Genomic DNA, 16,317 nt, shown 5'->3' on the forward strand with positions numbered 1-16,317 from the left:
CCTCTAGCAAGAGCAAGCTCACTGTGATTAAACAGACGCTCACTGTGCACTTTTGAAATAGAAAAGAAAGAAGCAATTATAAGTAAAGAATAGCTTTGGTAAACTAAGGCAATAAACTCCTGAGGACAGAGCACACATTTTAAAGGAAAAGATTATTGATTTAAAATTTACATGTTAGTGGATTACAAATCTGAGAAATTGTAAAAATTCTAAAACAAAAGTACAGAAATATTACAAAGCCCCTTTAGTGGAATTAAGTGATTTTCTCTGTACATGTAACTGTTGATTGATCGCTGCTGATTTGATTGATACACCTTAAAGAGATAATCCACCCAAAAATGAAAATTCTGTCATCATTTACTCACCCTCAAGATGTTAAAATCCTGTATACATTTCTTTGTTCTGTTGAAGATCAAAGAAATGTATTTGGAAAAATGTTAGCAGTTGACATTCATGGGACTATACTGTATATTGACTACTATATAGGAGGAAAAATATTTTTTTTGTTCTGTTACATTAGAAAATTTGATATTTTGAAGAATTTAGGAAAGCAAACAGTTCTGGGGAACCCCTGACTACCATTTTCATTTTCCCTACTATGGTAGTCAATGATGACCCAGAAATGTCAATTGCTAACATTTGTCCAAATATCTTTCTTTGTGTTCAATGTATACAGGTTTGGAACAACGTAAGGGTAGTAATTCATTACACAATTTGTATTTTTGGGTGGATTGGGTGGTTTATCCCTATAAATGAACTGCGACTTTCAAGTGCCAGACAAAAGGTTTAATTTCAAGTGCACTAGTTTAAATTTTACAAAACCTCTGGTAAAACAGACTCCGTTATTTTCTTTATCACATTTTCTTGTGCCATTTACCACACAGATATGATCAGAAATTCTTTGCAGTTGGATGTATAGAAACAGGGGCGTCAGATTCGATTAAAACTACATATAGGCCTATATGCCAAACCATTTTATCCACATGCTTGGTTAGTGAATGAAACAAATTTAGACCAGTAGAAATATATTGGTTGAGGAGAGCAGAGGCAGAAGATTACACCTTTCTGACTTTATTTGTGTTTTATTTATTTTGCCAACAGCAGTATCCATTCCTTAGCAAACTGTTGGAGTGTTATGCTCTCGCTCTTAAAGTGATAGAACGCTTAAAATCAGCAAGAAAGAATAGATGTCTGCAGCACTGATCTCATTATAATATTAATAGTAAGATGGTGATGAATTAATTATTTCTTAAATAACATGCTTTTATTAGTATTCCAGTCCATACCACACTAAATATTCATTTTTAGCCTTAGATCACACTGATAGACAGCAAACTCTTATTACACCTCACTTGAAAATGAAATCTATTTATCATTTATCTACCTTTATGTCAAAACCTACATTTGACTCTTTCTTTCATGGAATATAAAAAGATATTTTAAGAAATGTCCCAGTGGTTGTGTTAATATACTGGAAGTCAATGGGGTCCAGTGCTGTTAGGTAACCATTGTTAGTCAAAATGTCTCCTTTTGTGTACTGCAGAGGAAAGAAAGTCAGAGGTTTGGAATGTCTTGAGGGTGAATAAATGATGAAATGTTCATTTTTGGGTGAACTATCCCCTTAAAAGAGTACTACCCACACCACCTCAGCCAAAAAAATATAGGTTTTGTCAAGCATAACGTACAAAGCGTGGGGGAAATAATCAGCCATATTCCTCAGTCAATATATTGACTCGAGATCACAACAACTAAAATATTAATTTAAGAATTTCGGATGGACAAAAGATCATTAATGTTTAATCAAACAGCATTGCAGACACACGATTTAACAATGACAGTTGATTAGACAAGGATTTATCAGACTAAACACCCATTAAAAATACATGCAACAGAAAAGCAGAGATAATCATTAATAAAAAATGACCAATAAATAAAAAAGTACGAAAGATAACAAAGGAGTACATTACTCTCACATCCCCAGCATTTATTTGCAACATAAATATTTAAATTCATTCAAATGTATTTTGAAACCTACGTGAAGCTGGACTGCGGAGGTCCATGGCATTACTCCAGCACCGTAGACCAAACTGATGTAGGATGTTACGGTACACAATGCTTTTGAATCATCTAACCATGAATACTTCAAGACACCGAATTCATAATGAACAAAACCACTCAGTCTGCATGTACTTACATACTTCAGACATCAAGTGCACTGATCTGTCGAGAACGGCAGAGGTTACTAATCCACAAGACAAAAGCGTCTGGCAAACTGCCATCCTGTCAAAGAAAGAAATATGCACACATGGGTAGAACAGTGGGGTTTAATCAACACACCCTGCCAGTCTGGGACTGGGATCACTGAGACCGATCTGAATTGAATTTACTGGCTTCAGTTGTGCTATCTGAGAGCAGCACAAGACAAAGGAGTAATGGCTGGCTAATGATTAAAGCTTAACGCTACAGTTGTCTAAATCATTATTTTTGCAGTGGGACTGCTGTTCAAGATGATCTCCAAATCTTTTGTCACTGTCTGTTTGTGTTGTCAGTACTTTAAAAGAGGTTTTATCAAGTCGAGGCAGACATTTTCTTCACTGGACATGATGAATACATTCAGGCAACACAAGACAGGCACGCGTTCTTATAAACATTTATGACATCAGCCAGGCAAACTACCAAGTCAGCTACATGTAAAACACTGATGGATTATAACTACAACGTTACAAAAACCATAGTATTGTGTTGTTTAAATATGAACTTCAAGCAGCATTCCAGATTCCAAATGTTACTTTTGACCAGTTTGTCCTGTTTAAATTTGCTGCAAATAAAATCAATATTTCCATTTGGAAATTGGGAGAAATTATCACTAGTTCACAGAATGAAACAAAAATGATCAGTTTACTTAAACGCATATCTATATAAATGGTAAATTAAGAAAAAATAAATAATGTTTTGGAGGATCTATTGACAGAAATGCAATATAATATACATAACTATGTCTTCAGCCAACATGGTGCTCTAAAAAGAAGGGAAGGGGTGGAGTGAGCCATTGGTTACCATTCGCAGCCTTACCACTAGAATACACTAAATTTCATACACTGGACATTTAACAACTTTTCTGTGTCTGTATTTACATACGTTTTTTCTCGGGTTCAGTGTAATGTTCAGTTTGACATTGTGCTACAAATTCTGTTGACTTATCTTAACTTGCATTCAACACTTGTTACCAAAGCTTAAAGTGATAGTTCACCCAAAAATGTATATTCTGTCATTGTTTTCTCACCCTCATGTCATTTCATACCTGTATGAATTATTAGATTTTTTTTAAAGATATTTGGAGGAATGCTAGCAATTTTCATTTCTGTTACATCATTGACTGCCATAGTAGGGAAAATGAAATGGTAGGCAAAGGTGCCTCAGAACTGGTTGTGTCCCTAAATTCTTCAAAATATCAAATTTTGTGTTCAACAGAACAACAAAATATACAATATTTGTTTTCTGGCTATGATAGTGGATGACATCGAAGAACTGAAAATTGCTAACATTCTTACAAATATATATTTATATGTGTTTAACAGTACAAAGAAATGTATGTAGGTTTGAAACAACCTGAGGATGAGTAAACGATGACAGAATTTAATTTTTTGTGTGAACTATCCCTTTAAATTGCTCGAACTTGCAATATAAGTAGAATTATTCTTTTGAAACATGTATACCATAATACGGTTTGTGGTGTTTTTTATGTCTCCTTAACCCTTTTATGTGTCCTTCATTTAATATAATGTTTGACAAGTAGGCCTACACAATGCCCACACTTCTCCCACTGATCTCGGAGCATCTTTTTCCTACCGAGGACAGAGTAACCTTCTTGAATGGGCAGTGAACAGCCATAAGTGTTTTCTGACCTCTGTGCTGCATGCATGATGGTTTTAAGTGCTCTTTTCTATGATTGTGTCGTGATGAAGACCAAAGGTTCAAGTGTGAGCATTTCTGAGTGGGTGAAACTCTTCTTTTCTTTTTTTAGAGTTCACCAGAGTTTACTTAAGCAAGCCCACAAACATCAGATTTTTGTACATTCAATCCCTGTGGAAAAAGCGTATTTATCACACTGCATTCTGCTTCAGACTACTCAACATCTCAAAAACCTAGGTGAAGTCATTACATCCATCAAACTGAATACATTCTACACTAGCTTGAAACTCTGGAGCAATGTCCAACCTTTACCGTCAAACTCAGTTAAAAATAAGGACCATAAAATAAAGTTAGCGTGATTTTAACTTTTGCATCACTGTGCACAACTTATCTCCCTGCAGTAAACACAGACTCCCCAATAAAGAAATAAATGTACACTATTGTCGTACAGAGGTATGGGTAAGGCAACCTGTTGGAAAAAGCTTTTACCCAAAGCCACTTTCAATGCAGTTGGCATACACGTTCAGTCCATGGAAGTCAAACCTTGCTTTCGCATGCGGCATGCTTTACCAGCAGAGCTACAAGAAAACAAATTGTAATGAAATAGACGTTTTGAAAGCTGAAGGTAGTCATTTTCATTGAGTCTCATTCGGGTCTGTTCCCAAACACTTCCCACAATGCAATGCAAAAATGTGCCCTTACCGAAAATCACATGACAATCTTTGAAGTCGTCTAACCATAATCGCACCAAACAACTCAATAAACATGAAACGTGGTAGAAAACGTATTTTATATAAAACATTTAAATTTTATTTTCACATTTAAAAACATTTCATTTTATATTGGACCAAATTTTTGCACGAATATTTACCAAAATATTTAAAGTTTAAAGACACTTTAACCAATAAATCAATAAAGTCAGACAAATGTTGGTTTTGATAAATGTTGATAAATATCAGTTGTGAAGTACCACATGCTTAAGCAGTAACATCACAGGAAAATGAATCATCAGTGTTCAAATGTGAATTTTGTTTCAGATGATTTTCTTAAAACTGCTGAAAAGAAAGAAAGGAATGTACACAACTGAACAGTTCACTGCTGGAGAATTGTTCAAAGCAACAGCGTAACAATCTGCTTTCACATTTTCTATTACTTAAATGATTTTAAAAATCCATTGTACATAACATTGAGTTTGCAGGGTTGGAACACTGTTTTCCCACATATCAGGAATGGATTTATAATTTACACTTTACTAGGCCACATCAGACTTCTATTGGGGCTGGTGCGGGAATCCAAGCCTGGATGAGAACCTTCTGTTGAATCCAGGGGAATTAGATGACTGTCATTGCCTCTATTATGGTCTAAATAAACTAAAGAACATAAGGAAAACAAACACTTACTCGAGGTCTGGATAATCACAGAATGCAATTATGTAATTACGGATTTCTTTCAGACCACATTTTCTATTCTCTTTTGTCTGTCTCACTTTCTCACATGCACACCAATTTACCCAGTCAGAAGACCGTAACAGGCTATCTGAATGAAAAAGGCACCCATCTACTGTCTTGTCCTTTGGATTACGGAGCATGATCTTGTCAACAGGTCAACACTTATGTTGGCAATCCACCAAATAAGTCTTTCAATTTCACTCTGTGTTACAATAGCAATCAGTGTCCTTGTTGGAGGTAACCTACCTACGATGAACTTCAAAGCAAAACACTTCAAACGCATGTGTACACGCTCCTACAGGCTGACCGAGCATCAAAATCTAACCTCCGACATGTTTCAATAGATCAATCGAAAAAAAATCACTTGAATTTAAAAAGAGACTTGGGGGTTTGTTGGAAACAGCCCCCTACCAAATATCGTATTGCTACAGGGGGAACGAGAGGACACAGCAGCCTGCGTCTCGGGATCTACACACAATCATCAGGACCACAGAGAGTGCTGACAAAAGCAATTTTAGCAATGCAACTGAGAATGACAAACAGTTGTTCTGAAGTACTGCTCTTTAAAACTTTAAAGAATAAAACAAGTCATCATTTACTCACTCCCCTCATTTAAAGGGGTGCTGCAACGATGTGTCATGCATTCTGACTTCTTTACAATGTTAAACCTGCTGTCTTCTCATGAATTAACATGGTCAACTTGTCAAAAAACGATTTGGGCGTATTACGCAGTATTTCTGTGCTCAATACACTCCCCCGGGATCATACAGGTTTTGGAAAGTTGTTTTCGAACATTTAAAACTGTTTTGTAACAATTTTTCTTAGTCCTTTATTGGACAATTCTCCCGGAAACCCCCACGCAGCAGTATGGATAGCAGGAGAAGGACAATGCGCAGACTTCCCTTTCACTTGTGTACAGGAGAGAGAGCATATGTTTTCAAAGTTCAGTTGTTTGTTTGTTCACTGCATTTGGGTGATAATTGTTATATAAACTGTGGATATAACGCTGGATTTGGTGATCGTTTGAAACTGATATATGGAGCCGTCCCAGCGCTAAAAGATGCCGGACATGAACCGCATGCGGTGAGTGAAACTGATGTCTGTGTTTTGTTGACAATGTGCTTTAGTTCAGCCTACCCCTCCCCCCCACACGCAGCATATGATTTCTGAAGTAATTGTTAAGCTGTATCTATCTTTTATAAATGTGATCAAACTAAATACTCTTTGAAGATACGACGTATGCAATACTACTCAATAGGTACTCAAGATTAATATAAAATTGGCAGAAACCCTGTGTGTAAGGGCCGCTTTAAAACCTGTATGGGTTTATTTCTTCACAGAACACAAAAGAATATATTTTATAATTTCGGTAACCAAACAAGTGCAGTTCCCATTCACTTACATTGGTTTTGTGTCCACCTAATAGAAGTGAATAGGTAACGCCATAGTTCGAATAGCAACATTCTTCAAAACATCTTTTGTGTTCTGCAGAAGAAAGTCATACAGGTTTGAAATGAAAGATCTGTTTCTTTAATATTGTTTATTTGAATAAATCCTCTTCAACGGTGTTTTTATCCATCCACCTCCTAGCATTACTCCTGCATCCACCCAGAAAACCAAAGCGACTTGCCATCTATTCATCCCCATCTTTATGCAAATTTTTAAATTGAAATCATTGTAGCAAAATATATACTACAGCTCAGCACCTTGGCTGTAATTACACCATAAACCTAAAGGAACACTATTCATTTCAGTGGATGTCTGTATAATGTTGTAAAAACAAACTTGAAATTACTTTTCTTCAGTAAGTGCTGATATTCAGCTCCTATCTATAAATAATATATTTGTATAATATATACATGCGAGGCAGTTCATAAACCCTCGCAGGACACCCTTTAAGAATGTCACACAATTTGTAAACAATGTGTGGATTTATAGTATAATAAACAAGGAATCTGGTATAACATAATGAAAGTGATGTATTAGAATCTGCACAGATATACTGCAGTGTGTAAAACGTTATAGGAAAAGCTGGAAAGTGGGGCGAGAAAATGTCTTTGACATGGAGGCAAAATCTACGACTCATTAAAAAACACTTCAAACGCATGAATATTTTTTCAGAACTTTATTAAAGTCACACAAACCTTCATCGGGACAGCACACTGGGACAGAGCATCGAAACATAAATTGAGAAAAATTAAAATTAATTTAAACGCAATAAAATTACAAAAAACAGCATCCGCCCGGGTCAGAACAGACAACAATATCTCATATTGGAGGTTGAAACAGGTCATTTAAAGTGCTTAAATTCTTTCCTTTGTTGGTTAAAATTGTGTCTACACAATCAGTCGGCAACTGTTGTTTTCGCAAAGATCGTGTAAGGTTGCATTCTCACAATAGCGCCAGCACTTGATAACAACAGGTGAACAACACAACGTGACAAGTATATGGATAGAAAAATAGGGCTTTTTATTTCATGCTCTAAACATTATTTTGTGATAAGAATCCACAGGAAGGCATAGACATGGGCTGCAAGACATGAGTGTATTACACAACAGTATGTATGAGAATATTTCTTTTTGCGATTTGGGGATCTAGAAGTACATTATTTTTATTTGAATGATATCTTCTTCATCCAGGCAACTGTACTTAACTCCGTGTAAGAACTGAAACTGAGCAGCAATGTGTTAAAAATATCAGCATTTCAGTTTCTGTCAATATATTTGAACATAAAAGTGCAAAAAACGTACTCATAACATACTTTACATTTAGAACATATCGATCTTGTAACACACTTCTACGCTGATATACCACGAAACGCAAGGACAGTTCCTTGCAATCTTGGCTGTCGTGTCTCAAAATCTCTAGCTCTTTAATTATGAGATGTCTGTTCAAGCCATTTACAGGTGTGTCGTGTTAATAGGCAAAGAAGACAGATCAGACTAGCTGTGAGCAGACACTTCATTGACACGAGCCATTCACCTTTGACCGCAGCAGACGGAATCGATGTTCACTGCAACTTTCCATTAGCCAGACCGCCCTGCATTACGCAGGACCTCTACTCTTGCACATGCATGCGGCACAGATACAGAAAAAGAGAGAAATACAAACAAACCATCTCCAGAGCATTACAAAACAAGCCCTGCATTGATTTTCTGCTTAGTATAACCACAGAGGTGTGTGCGAGAGAAGCGCATACACACAAATATCCTTGTTTCATTTATTTTCTTTAGGTGGATTTAGACATGGCTGCCCATTTCGGCTTTGGGTGTGTCTTGAAGTATGTGGCCCATGCAAGGTGTGTTTCTGCACTCAGACCCCCTTGCATTGTGGGAAAATGGCAGTAAATCAATTTCGCTATAGATTAAATGTCCAAGGTGTGGTGTTATTTCACACGTCGAGAGTAAAGTATCTGTTAAACTATATATGTTAGAGTTATACTGTATATTGACACATCTGCACACGCTATGGCTGCAGTATACAAACATACAGGCGTAGGCTCTTGCTATGTTTAAAATAATAGTGTGATTAGTAGAGACGTGCGTGTTTTTACATGCAAATGATCTTGCTGTATATTTCTGCATTGTAGTGTGATTACTGAACAAGATGTTATTTGAAGTCTGCCAAGACATGCAGCGAGCACAAAACATTGAAGTACTGACCATCCACTTCGTGAGAATAGCTCGCTGATACATTTCTGAAATCTGACATGATAATGGGAACAGAAAACCTTTCTTTAGTGAAACCAAAACCAACATCCCAGATCAAGTAAAACATATGGTATATAGAAAATGTTTCTCACACTGAAATACCCCTACTGTGGTCAGCAGCCAAGTATTTATACCTGTTTGGCACCGGTCAAACTGTCCAATTAGCCTCAAAATTACACCATAAATTAAATTTTCCCCTGACACTCATCCGTCAACATCAATAAATATAATTTACCGCTTGCAAAGCCAAACGTTTGGCATCTGTGGTCAACTCAAAATACCAAAACCTGAGAATTTGCTCATGTTTGTAGTCTTTTGTGCCTTACATTTTCTTAGCATAAATATTTCAAGGTTCGTCCCCAAAACAGGGAATAAAATCTTTCTTACAGTAAATGCATCCTGCAGTATAGGAGCAAAAGAAGCAGCTTAATAAAGGCATTTGAACAGTAAACATCTTTACAATGTTTAAATAATTAAGGAGCATTATTATGTATGCATTAGGGAAAAATGCCTTGAGCACAATTCATAATAAAGAAAAAGAACTTCATCAATACGGGAGGCATGGGTCTAATTAAAACCACAATCTGCTGATTATGTATCAAACCACAGTGAAAAAAAACGACTTGAAAGTTGGCGGATTATGCTGGGGTACCTAAAGAACAGGCGTGAATGGATTGACGTGATAGACTGAATCTGTTCATCCTTCAAAAAAGCTCCCGGACAGAAACAATAATGTATTCTAGGCAATGACGTGGGAGCTTGGTGATGTAAATGTCACAAACACCCACTAAATGAGAGAGCCAAATCCCAGCAGGTGTCCACAGGACATAGCACTGAGGAAAATATCAAGACACTGAAGGTCTAAAATGAGCTTCACAGGCAGTATAGCACTGGACGCATGTCACATTTTTTTTAAATGTACAGAAAAATAAAGTTGACTGTATTACATGGAGTCTTTCATATTCTTCTCCAATCTTTCCATCGGGAGTAACAGAGGATAAAAAACGTACAGTATGAAGTTGCCGTGAGTGGCAAAGGTTACTCGGGGGTTTAGGAATGACAGATGATCAATGACCTCAGCTTAACATAAGGACACTGGCTAAAAGAGCAATTGTGTGCGACAGAAGCACTGATTGTGACACGGCTTTGTTGCATAGTTAGATGCATAGCTTAGTTGCTTGGTTTAGCTTAAACAATCTATTTATTATTGTCCTGTGAGCCTAGCCGTTAAAAAAACACTGTCCAGTGCAAGCTGCATCTGTGTGCATGCATTTAGGGAGGTAGCCTGATCTGTGTCTGCAGCTTACGCTCGGTGGATCTTTGGCTTTGCAAGTCTTGCAGAGACACCGAGCTAGTTTCCTTCATTGGGGGTCTCTCTTCTTAACATGGGACAACACACCCAGAGTCTCATTGTGAGCTGAACTGACACACTGTAAACCTCTGGATGGAGGAGGGAAGCGGCTTGGCACTGTGGTTCAACGTGGATCCCGGCTTTGCCTCACTACCACCCCCTAGGTTGGGGACAGTCTCTCTTCTAACCACTGGTGGCCTAGGCTGGGACAACACGTCCAGAGACCTATCGCGATTCCCTGAATTGACGCACGGTAAACCTCTGGACGGAGGAGGGAGCTGCTTCGCATTCATCGCATTGGGTGCGAGCTTTGGGTTTGCCTCTGTAGTGACCCCTTGAGGCAGAGCAGAGAGAGTGAACCGCCTGTGCAGACGAGGACCCTGCAGGACACGAGGGCTAAAGAAAGACAGAGACATACTCTGGACTCGGTTGTGTCGGTTATGTAGGGTTGGTCTTACAATATGTTCTCCGTTCTGCTGTGAGTCACTCTCGCGGTTGTCTTGGATGTGTAGGTGGGTGCTAAGCAACTGGCTCAGCTCCTCCGGGTCAGGTTGAGATCTCGACTGCTTGTGAGGGACTTCAGCCATTCTGGGAGCAGGAGAAGGAACTACGCTAGTTAAGGGGGCGGGAAAATGGTAGACGGGAGTCCTCTCCCGTGGAGGGCAGGCATCACTGCGGTCCCCGGTGGGGGCTGTTCTTGCTACTCTTCCCTGGATGAGGGAGTCGTTGGGGATGTGGCTGATTGGCTGAAGTATTTGAGGCTGTAGAAGACACAATACAGAACATTATAATAAGCAATAAAGTGATTTTCATCCTAGAGTAGAGAACATATAATACGACACTTTGAACAATGTGTGAATGTGTCACTCCGAAAACTAAACTTTGTAAACACAAAACTCAGAAACACGGGTGACAACTGTTTCCTGTGGATGTGTGAACACAAACAGGATATGACATAATTGAGGTCAGTTCTGATGTCAAAAGTCTGGTGCAAGCTGAATCTTGGAGTGGATGAGCATGTATGCTCGCGAGTTTGAGTAAATGCAACGCACTCAACCATGAATACATCAGGGCACCCGGACACACAGGCCAAGAGGTGTTTTTGTTTCTGTTGCTCTCTCATTCTCGCTCACTGTCTGTCTTAAGTATTGTTTCCTTTAAAAAAAGACCAAAGCGCTGTGTACTGAGACCACAGCACCCCCTAGTGGCCAGCTCTAGTTTCATACTGCATCCAGCATTTCGATGCAGTCCGTGATCGTTGTAATGTGAATACTGCCTGCAGATACCATCAAAAAGCAGCATTGTGAAGAAGCCAACAATCGGAGAGAAAAAAGCAAGAAATACCAAAGCATTATATTTTAAAATAGCTACAGGAAGAACAGGGCCTTCGCTTACATAAACTGAATAAGAATATAATACGTGCAGATAGGGGTACGTGAGTGTGTCAGAGTGCTTGTGTGCGACCAGGAACGCAACCAGGACTTCAGAAGCGCAAGGCTACAGACAGTCACTTCCTCTGTGTGTGATGTCATGAAGTCTCTAAGGTGGTGAGATGTAGGCGGACACCTGCAGGTAACACATTCATAATACATTCATCCTTGTGTTTCTCTCTCTCTTAGAGAGAACAGACAGGTCCCATAGACAGTGAACTTTTAAACCCTGTGAGGGCCTAATAATGAGGTCAGATAACATGAGCGACCCCTGTGTGATGGAGAGAGAAGGGCATCTGCTTAAGCAACCAATAGGTTAAGAATTTTTACAAAGGAATCTTGCACAAATTTGATAAAAATAATATATACTAGTACATTAGTCATTACTCTCAACAGCCTGTACAAGATAAAGTTAAACATATGTAATGACACATAAACGCAAACAGAGCAATGATATCTTTCTGCCAAAATCTCTGCCAGTTACATCCGGAGCCATAGGGAACAATGGCAGTTTTAGTTCAGGATGAACATAGGATTATGATCAACAACATGAGTCTAATTATTCAAACACCACAACAATCATCACCCGTATTGCTGTCGGTTTGCCGAAATTTTAACGTTTCATACTAAAAACATCTTTATCATTTGGTGAAAAATCCCCTTAGTGCTATGAGAGTGGAAGTGACCTAGCTGGCAGTGATTTTAGCGGAAGAACGTCATCGTCCCGTGTGCACATACCCTATTGCAATTCTGTACAGCCACAGCTGTTTTATGCAAAAGAAATGCTGTTGGTATGAAATCACAACACATGCCTTCTGTTTCATGCAGCTTAAGAAATCATCAGAACCAAACATGCAGCATCATTCCAAACAACAAAAGAAAAAAGATGTTAAACAGACAAGAGAAAAACTGTTTGTCGTTGGCAGTTGCTCTGCCTTTGTGGACACCAATACGTGTTATTCCACAGAGCCCTATAAAGAGTATCTCTATAAATATCTGAATAATAAGGTAAACAGCATCTTTTCAGTATAATGAGATTAAGAGTCAAATTGAGTCAAATATGTCTTTATTCAACAGAGCTTGGTTTTAGCTAGAGCAACACCCAAGGCTACAGAGACGAGCGGGGAGAATTAACTACCTCCGAAATGTCTCACAAGATAACCTCCGAAACACTTTCACTGAATATTACAACAGAAAGAGCTGTAATAAAGTCTGCCTCTAATTCAGTTATTCGTCTTACTGTTGGCTCTGTGTGATAAAATGTGGCCATTTCGATAATAGAAGGGTTTTTAATATCCTGGGCTTGTAAAAAAGAGGTTTTAATACCAACTCCTCAGGACTTATCGGATCATTTTATTTTAATTGTCCTCTAAAACTGTGTGTCCCTGGGCAGTAACAGGACCAAGGTGTGTGTTTGTGTGTGAGTGTGTGTGTGTGTGTGTGTGTGTGTGTTCGATGTCTAAGCCCCAGTCCACCTGTGCAGACAGATAAATGTTTGGATAGTCTCTGTAAGCAAGCTGGCAGAAGTTGTGGTTTTCCCAGAAAGCACCAGTAAACACTGGAGCTAAGTGAAAGCAAAGACAGATCTAACATACCCACAGCAATCACAGGCCTCAAAGGAAGACATGAATAGTTACACTGGGACTAGGCAAAAGAGAAAGAGTCGTGTCCGCTGTGTGTATTTGTGTATGAGTGCATGTGTAGAATGTGAATGAGAATTGTTCAAATTCGCACATGCGAAAAGAAAACAATACAAGCATGCACTGGTCAATTACTGTCACGTCAAATGACCATGCAAAGGCTTTTAGTAGCCGTTACTGTACCACGCTGTGTCACGGAAGTAATGTACAAGATGCTCCACCCCTGTCCAGGGGCATTATGGGATAAGCAGAGGGGGAGAAACAACACAGAGCACAGTGTTGTCAATTAGGAAGCAGGAAAAAAGTAAGAGATTGAAAAAAGAACATGAGAGGAAAAGATAGAAAGAATACATTTGTGAAATGAGTGAAAACCGAGATGGAGGGAGAGAAGAAAATGAGTTAGATCTGTCTAAAAAAAGTTTACAATATCAAAACAATCCCGCAAAGAAAACTGTGTGGCAGGTATATTCTTACTACTTGTAAATTTATTAGTAGCTTCATGCCATAACACAAACCTCTGGATTAACTAAATGAATCCCTTAATCTCACATAAACCATTATCGAGTCCAAGTGGTGTCCCAAATGACATACTATCTATACACGATGCACTTAAACAATGCGCTGTGTACTCTACCATCTGATGTATGCATTTTCAAAGGTATCTGTGACTGTTGAGTTCAAGAAATGTCATGTGTTCCACACTTCATTTTTTCAAATAAATAGGTTTATCATAAAGTGCATTTCTTGTAAAAATTGTCAATTTTAAAGGGATAGTGAGTTCTGTCATCATTTACTCACCCTACAGTTGTTCCAAAGCCGTATCAATTTCTATTTTCTAATGAACACAAAGTAAGATACTTGGAAGAATCTCACTGACCAAACAGATCTCATCCCCATTGACTACCATATTTATTTTCCCACTATGGCAGGAAATGGGGAATGAGATTAGTTTGGTTAGTGACATTCTTCCAAATAGCTAAGTATAAATGTATAGGTTAATAAAATGTAAGACGCTTTGGATAGAAGCATCTGCCAAATGCATAAATGTAAATGGACTATGAAGTTTATACAAGTTTGGAACAATCTTAGGGTGAGTAAATGATAATAGTATTTACATTTTTGGGTGAACTATTCCTTTAACAGACTAATTACACTTCAACGTTCACATTCATTTGGGACGCACCTCAGAGAAGACAGCAAATACACTGTAAACAATCATATTAACATATTGTTAATTTTTTCCTATTAAATAAATGAATCGGTCCAAACAAGTTGATTTTGTATATTGCTCTTAACTAAACACAAGCAGGTGGTTTCCCGTACAGGGTTTAAGTCCAGGCCTAGACTAAAATAAATGTAAGCGCTTTCTAAATTGAAAATAGTTTGCACTGCCATGTTTTAAAATGCGTATTCTATGTTACACAAGGAAGTATTAAAAAAAGTAATGTTTTTAGTAAGGAGTGTTTGTAAAAACTTTTTTAATGCCCTAATGTAACTAAGGCTTAGTCCTGGCTTAATCTAATCCCTGTCCGGGAATCTACCCCCATATGTGTTGTTAGAGTGTACAACTGTGTCCAATCCCCATTTTCACACACACAATCTACAACAGCTGCGTGTGGTCAAGCTGGTTGAAGCAACACATGTTGAGTTTTTGGCTGACCGCTCTGGTGCGCAAAGATGTTTACCCAAAGCCCCTGAACAAAACACACCTGAAGACCTCACAGCAGCAGAGCTCATCTACACACATGCACGCACGCTCACACACGCACATACACGTGCAGAGTAATGGATGGTGTGTCCAGCCGGCAGCCCATCAAGACCCGAAAGAGTCACTTCATTGTCTTTAGAGAAACTTGATACTCCCTTTCACTTTTCCATCTTCAGTATCATTCTATCGCACATGAAATCTCTCTGACGTGCTCTCAATAGACTGAACTGATATCATGCTTACATAGCCTGACAACCCTTGATATAACGGAGGTTTTGTTTGTGTATATACCGCCTTTTTACAAGTCTACAGTGAGACAGCGTCCCCGAAAGACGAAAAAAAGAGAAAGAGATAAGCAGAAGAGTGATTAACTGTTAAACTGTTTGCCAAGGGGACGGGGTCAGAGGTCAGGGGTTAATGACTCACTCTGTCGACGTTGAGGCATGCTGGCACGAGGTGCAGCCTGGTACTGGCACTGCCAGGGAGAGGGGAGTGAAGTGGATGCAGCCTGCAATACACACACACACAGAAAAACCATGACACACACAGCCGCCCTGCGAGACACACACAGTGCACAGGCAATCACAGCTGGGGATCGAGAGAACTCCAGCAAACCCGAGACAAACGCAGAGATCAGGAGACTTGTTGGCAAACACATTTCACACACAGTTCTCTGAGAAGAACTACCATGACAAATGTTTTTTCCCTGTGAAGTGGCAATTTTGGAGATATGAGGCATTTTTGCTTTCATTGGATGAGAAAAATGTTTCAAAGAGAACCAGAGGCGTTGATTTATTACAATAGGCTGATTAAATTAAACCTGAAGCGTGATGAAGTATATATTTTTTTAAATGCGCTGATGTCAAAAAAAGAACAACAGTACTTCATGATGACTTCACACCAAACATCCAGTTTCTTTTCCACAACAACTTTGTCTTCCTCCCTCATTTCCACTTCGAAATTCTTCTCATCCACCTCTCAGCGAGTTACCCCATCTCACCTCTCTCTAATCTCTCCAGACGCCGGCCTTTCGCCGAGTGCTGTTAGCTTTAGTGATTGTGCGCCGGTCTTCAATAAGAACACGTCCCCCCGTGAACAGCCCAGGCTGGAACTCTGAA

The 16,317-nt window shown here is 38.8% G+C and overlaps 1 protein-coding gene across 3 annotated transcripts in view; it reads right to left on the bottom strand.

Moving 5' to 3' along the window:
- Window positions 1-7,470: 7,470 nt before the first annotated feature.
- Window positions 7,471-16,317, bottom strand: part of ccser2a (coiled-coil serine-rich protein 2a) — a 32,048-nt gene continuing 23,201 nt past the window's right edge. The window contains exons 11-13 of one of the 3 annotated variants that reach the window (XM_056767437.1): window positions 15,626-15,707; window positions 13,675-13,714; window positions 10,988-11,182 (exon numbers count right to left, since the gene is read on the bottom strand). In XM_056767437.1, the coding sequence (XP_056623415.1) occupies window positions 11,122-11,182; window positions 13,675-13,714; window positions 15,626-15,707 (183 nt within the window). In that variant the 3' untranslated portion in view covers window positions 10,988-11,121. Of the gene's footprint in view, window positions 11,183-13,674; window positions 13,715-15,625; window positions 15,708-16,317 lie in introns of all 3 variants that reach the window. The other 2 variants (XM_056767438.1, XM_056767436.1) reach the window with 2 other exon arrangements.

This window comes from Triplophysa dalaica, chromosome 15, assembly GCF_015846415.1.
Source record: "Triplophysa dalaica isolate WHDGS20190420 chromosome 15, ASM1584641v1, whole genome shotgun sequence".
NCBI lineage: Eukaryota > Metazoa > Chordata > Actinopteri > Cypriniformes > Nemacheilidae > Triplophysa > Triplophysa dalaica.